The sequence below is a fragment of the Cynocephalus volans genome, chromosome 4 (genome assembly GCF_027409185.1).
Source record: "Cynocephalus volans isolate mCynVol1 chromosome 4, mCynVol1.pri, whole genome shotgun sequence".
Taxonomy (NCBI): domain Eukaryota; kingdom Metazoa; phylum Chordata; class Mammalia; order Dermoptera; family Cynocephalidae; genus Cynocephalus; species Cynocephalus volans.
The window spans coordinates 148,083,267-148,089,790 of NC_084463.1; the positions used below are offsets into that span (position 1 = coordinate 148,083,267).

The 6,524-nt window shown below is 37.2% G+C and overlaps 1 protein-coding gene across 1 annotated transcript; it reads right to left on the reverse strand.

Annotated features, from left to right (window-relative positions):
- Positions 1-216: 216 nt before the first annotated feature.
- Positions 217-1,110, reverse strand: LOC134374622 (olfactory receptor 5D14-like). Its single transcript, XM_063092470.1, has one exon. It carries the CDS (start codon positions 1,108-1,110, stop codon positions 217-219), a length of 894 nt encoding a protein of 297 aa, XP_062948540.1.
- Between the last annotated feature and the right edge of the window lie 5,414 nt (positions 1,111-6,524).

Genomic DNA, 6,524 nt, shown 5'->3' on the forward strand with positions numbered 1-6,524 from the left:
ATCTCAGAATTGTCTATCTTGATGTCTTCAGGGAATTTAAATTAATCAATTCCAGCTATCACAATCATTGATAAAAAAAATCATAAAAAATCTATAAGTTTTAGAAAACATTTTAGACTCTGTTCCAGTAGTTCATGAATATTGAAAATGTCTTTTGAGATTGGATCAAAGAAATGGGACTTCTATGTGCATTAATTTCCTAAAGGCATCCTTCAACTATTTATTCATTAGGCTGTAGATCAGAGGGTTCAGCATGGGATTGATGACTGTGTGATATATAGAGGCCACTTTGACTGTTTGTCGAGAGTTTTGGGAGTTGGGCACACAGTGAAGGGAAATGATGGTCCCGTGGAAGATGGTGATGACGGTCAGGTAGGAGGCACAGGTGGAGAAGGCTTTGTGACGCCCGCTGGCAAAATGGATTTTTACTACAGTCACAAGAATGAAAACGTTGGATGTGAGGATGACCAGCAGTGTACGCACCTCATTGTAGGTGGCAAAGCCAAAAAGGAACAGGTGGGGGATGTGAGTATCAAAGCTCGACACAGCGATGAGAGCGGTGTACTCACAGAAAAAGTGGTTGATCACACTGTGTCCAGAAAAGTTTAGATGGAGAGCATAGCAAAGGAGTACCAAGGTGCTGCTCATATCCCAAAGATATGACCCAGCCACTACCCGGTCCCAAAGCCTCTGTGGAATGGCCACTGTGTAAAGCAGAGAATTACAGATGGCCACAAAGCAATCATAGGCCATCACTGCCAGCAGGAAGGACTTGGTCACCACAGCTGTGCAGGAGAGGAAATACTGCAACATGCAGCTAAAGTAGAAGATGCTTTGATCTGCCATGACCAGATTCTCAAGCGGCTTGGGGGTGATGATGGAAGAGTAACACAAATCAACAAAAGAAAGATGACTGGGGAAGAAGTACATGGGGGTGTGGAGCTTGGGGTCGATCTTGATAAGGGCTATCATTCCAATGTTTCCTACCACAGTGATAACATATATATTGAGAAACACAAAGAAGAGATGGATCTGAAGTTCTGGGTAATCTGTGAAACTTATGATGGCAAAGGTTGTCCTCAGACTCACATTTCTTGCTGCCCTCACCATAATTCTTTTCAATGTAATGGTGTGCTTGCAAAGAGTTGTTCCTGCCAAAGAGAAGATTCTTGGGGGTGAGTGATAATTATGTCAAGACTTTGTGTGTTAGAGCAAATAAAATGAGAAGGAAGATTTGTTGGTCCTAGTTTACTCGATGGAGAACATGCCTCATGCAGATAGCTGCTGCATATACACCAAAAGAAGCTGTCTTTGAAATGTATATGCATTTCCATTGCACTCTGTGTTTCCATTAAAAATACTTATTTCATTGCAATATGTGCATGCACATATTTGTTAGTGTGATAGCATGCACATAACTGATACACAATGTTTGCACATGAATGCATGCATTACTGAAGATTCTGTGAAAGAATATGTGAAATATTTGCCTCAAAGAAGAACATACCCTGCTACTGCATTTTGCTTCTACGCTGGTTTTGCAAATCAACTAAAACCTTTCATATAATATGTTTCAATTATGAGTATAAAAAATTAGGAAAATATAGAAAAAGAGCATATCAATCCCATATTAGCAACTTATCCCATATAGGCATCTTCTCTCATTTCTGGTGACAGGAACTTTACCACTGTAGGCATTGCAGAGGGTTTAGATTAAAGCTACATGTGTGATTGTCTTGTTTTGAGGCATGCAATTTCCGTTATATTTATAAATGTTATTTTGAGAAAGAATAAGCATCTCATATGCACAAGCATTCCATAACCACAAAAGTCCCTTTAATTGTTTTATAATGATTTTAAAATAAGTTGAGCGAATAACAAGCACGTCTCTGAAATGTGCAGGTTAGTAAAAGACATTAGTATGAATCCCATTAGCAAAGACATCCTTTGTGTTTTGTCAGACCATCTGAAGGTAGAAAGAAACATATATCCTCCATAGCTAAATGTTACTTCTGACACTTGAAAAAAAGTATTTCCTTCATGAGAAATAGGGAATATACAGGAGAATGGCAAACAGCTCATAACAGGTGAATATAATTAAAGAAGCAGGGCCTTTGGCAATATATATTTATTTTCAATTTCAGGCTTTGACATCAGCTGCATGATCATTAATAAACTACTCAAATTTTATGAGCCTCAACTTCTTAATCAAGAAAATGAGAATAGTAATGACAGGGTAATACATGTTTCATAGATATGTCAGTATTAAGTTAGGAAATAATGTTAATGTTCTTACCTCAGAGTCTGACAATTGCGGAGGCCAGGAAATGGAGGCTCCCCCACCCTCACTCCTTTTAATTTTAATTCTATGACTAGTTGGTAAATTGACTTTATGTTTCAACTTTTATATCACTATAAGACATCTAAGAAACAGATCAAAGGCCAAAGCAGGTGGGCGTATACATGTGGATACAGCATAGGAAACCGAAGGCTAATTCAGCTCTCTTTCCTTGTTCATTTTTTTGCCGTCTTTAGTCTGAATTCACTAATAATGATTCTTCAATACATTTTCTTTGTTTCCCCATTTGCCTTCTCGTCATCATGTGACTCTTTCTGGACCTCGGTAACTCATCTCGGGTTTGAGCCCATGGAAGATTCACCAAACTGCAATCATTACTCTGGTGGATTGAGGCAGTGGAGGCTCCTGCCCTGCTCTGTGGGACCATCAATTTCCTCACCCCTCCATTCTCGTGGTTATTATGAGAGTCTGTGGCTCCAACAGCTTCACTTGCTCTGTGCTACCTAATTCATCAAATCTGGATTTCCCTGCTTGATTTTACCTAAAGCCTTACCCTACCTATTCAGGGTATTCCATTTCAGTGTTCGGTTTTCTTTAACCATGCCAATATTCTCAATTTATATTGATAAGTACATGCTTATTTATTCCTTGAATTATTTGATTTTGCTTTAATTTTATCCTCTGGAATATCCTCTTTTTCTGGTCTACTCACGCAGCATTTGAAACCTGTAAAGCATTAGATGAAGTTCTCTATAACAAAGAAATGTTTCCTTTCTCATTCCAGTGATATCTTCTGCATTCTTGATGTACCTACAAGAGTTATTATCAGGAAATCAAAATGTCAAGGTACACTCTGTTCACTGTTACTTTATGAATATTATTCTTTTCTTTTCACAAGATTTTGAGATGCTGAGGACATTATTCCCAGATGATTTAATTATTTAAAACATACTATGCTATGAACATGGTGGAAATCCTGAAAGCAAAAATCAGGATTGATACCACAGAGAAGAAAGAAGAGATCAGAGTCCAACAACTTGAGCCCTTGTGAAGATGGACTCAGTAGATATGGCTTTTAGACTAATGGAGAATTCCCTCTATAGAGAGAGGTTGCTGGGCTTCTATGTCCTTCATATGAGTAAAATATAATACAGTCTACATTACCAGCCTGAAACCAACTCACCTGAAAAGGCTGTTCTTATTTATTAGTGTCTTTAGAGTTCTCCCTGAGAATTCACATGTTACTTAAAATATTAAGGTGGCAAATACAGCAGGTGTTCATTTATGTTTAATGAATGTTTCGGGAGTGTATTTCTTAACACTCTGAAGAAGGGAAAGGGGGAGAGGCAGAAAGAGCAAGAAAGAGAGAAAGGCTTGGAAGCCAATTTTGACTCCTAGGAAGAAAATGCAGGGCTTCTGTATGACTTCATGACCTTGGAGATTCAAACTCCAGACAATCTTTATTGATCTACTTATTTTTAGAATTCAAAATCAGAAGTTAGATTAATTGCCTTCCTATGTGTATTTGTAAGAATGTAATTTCTTCTAAATCACTGGAGACAATGCCTTGTTAAACCTGCTTCACTGATTTACTTCAGAAAATTTTAACATAGAAAATACACAAATTGACTTAGAAAACATAGTAACTACAATAAAACACAAAGGAAAACATGAATCAGTGAGAACGCAACAATAAGAGATAAAAGCTGTTAACAGTTGCTGTATTATGTTCATGTCTTTTTCTGTATAGTGTATGTATGTCTTGAGATGTATAAAAAAGAGAAGTGCCTTTTGGATTATTTTATTTAACATTAAATACTCATCATTGTCAAAAGAAAAAAAGAGGAAGGGAGCAAGGAAGGAAGGACGGAAGGAAGGGAGGAAGGGAGGGAGGAAACAACAAAACAAAGAAACAAAGAGAAAGAAAGAAAGAAAACAAAAAAGAAAAGAAAAACAGACCACTATAACACATTAAACATTCAGAAGGAGAGAACTGAACTATGGTTCCTAGGAGTGGGAAATGGAGAGGGGAGTAGAAGGAGGAAGAAATTGGGAAAAGAATACAAAGACTAATTACTTTTTGTAATGATGAACATGCTAACAATACCTGTTCAATCATCACATATTGTACACAAATACTGATAGTCAACTCTGCACCTCATGAACATGTCTAATCAATTATGTTTCAATAAAAAAGAAAATCATCATTGTCTTTGGAATCATAGATTCATGCCATTGAAACTAATTTGTGTTTCCTTCCACATATGAGTACACTATTCTTCCAAGCCTATATTAATACAATTAAATTATAAAATATCTTTGTGTCCACACCTTCTTAAAAATAGCACATGTATTTTGGAAGTATGTTTAACTCCTACAACCACTGGTGTCAACCAATCCATTATTTCCACTACACCTGAATAATCCACAATTAGATTCACTTATTCTTTCCCTGGGCTGCTGTTAATCTCTCCATTCTTTGCCAGACTCTCCACCAGGGAACACTAGCACAACAGAGGTTGTTCATCACAGGACATAGAATTGTTCCTCTAGATGGCCTAGTTTTGTTCCATAATCCAAGAAATCTGTATTGTTACTTTCCCATGGAATTGGCATAACCTCCACATTGGATCTTTTCTTTACCACTGACACCTTTGCAAGCTGAACCAGCTTTGGGCCTGGTTTTTGCACCAGATCCACTCAAACCTGGCAGCCTTCTGTGTCACCTGGTATATTAGTTATCACTCTGCATGACAGGGTACTACCAGCTCAATGGCTTAAATTAATACACATTTTTATATTACAGTTTCTGTACAGTAGAAGTCATGACACAGCTTAGCTGATATTATTAGTATAATATACTGATATACATTAGCATTCTTCAGGGTTCCACCAGGCTGCAATTAAGGGGCCATCTAGAACTACAGTCTCATCAGAGGCTATACTTTGGAATGATTTTCTTTCAAGCTCTTCAAGTTGTTCATCTCCTTGCAGATGTTAGACTAAAGTCCCCCTTTCTTGTTGATCATTGGCCAGCAGCTACTGTCAGATTCTAAAAGCCACCTGCATTTCTTGATACATGGCCCTCTCCACAGTCCCTCGCACAACATGGCAGCTTACTCACTCAAAACCAGAAGTGAAGATAGTTTTTCTAACTTATGGGAAGGCCTACGCCCTCCTTTAAGGGCTTTCTATATTTATACCAACATCACCTTAGGATAGATTTCCATTTAATTAAGTCAAAATTATATTATTTTGCTACTGATATTACATACGCACAGATCTTCATCTTTCTACGTAACATAACATATTTTAGGGAAGGTTCCCATTACCTTTTCCATACTGTATTGTTTGGAAGCAAGTCACAGGCCTCCCCACACACAATGGGAGGGGAGCACTCAAACCATATGCATTAGAAAGTGGTAATCATTACCTTCAGTTTTGTGTATCATACCTTGTATAAGTGCTGGAGCAGTATTATCAGGTATGGAATGTGTTGCATCTAAAACTTAAAAGAGTTCTTCCAAGAGCTATGCTTTCTCACTTCAGATAGGATCCACAAAATTCAAAAATTATTCTATTTGGAGAGGGTAATCTGAAATACCTCTGATTATTTCACCCTTAAAAACATTATTGAAGTGGCAGTTCCCTAAATCTCTTTTGTCCTCTGTGTCTCACTAAGGCCTCCAGCCTATTAGCCACCTTGTGTTTACATTGTATGATTAGTGTGATGCTCTCAATGGAATGGGCAGGTGTGATATTCTGTATCATGTTCAAGCAGATCTCTTTAAAACTATATTATGACAGACATTGGTGAATTCACAGAGCCACAGAAAAAGTTATAATAAAACACTTTTATCTAACCCATGAGAATGTAAATTGTTTCTGGTTTTCTCTTGAAATTAGAAAGGAAAATAATATATTTGGAAGTCAATGGGTGCACACTATATACCATCAGCCTTACTTATCTATTAAAGGGCTGTTGCTTGGTTGAATTTGCTATTGTCTACAGTCACCACCAAGATACACCTGGTATTTTTCTGTTTGAAGAGCTCCTCTTATGATTTCTTTGGTTCCAAGTTCACAGAAAACATATTTTAGCTATTTTGTTGTGAAAATCTTTGTTCCATTTTTATTCTGAAAAATGTTTTAGGTATAATTCTACAGTTTTTTCTCCACTGATTTAACAATTATTGTCTGCTGACTCATTCTTTCACTGGAGAGT

Excerpts from the sequence above, each read along its gene's own strand:
- LOC134374622 (XM_063092470.1), bottom strand. The coding sequence starts at position 1,110 with ATGGTGAGGGCAGCAAGAAATGTGAGTCTGAGGACAACCTTTGCCATC.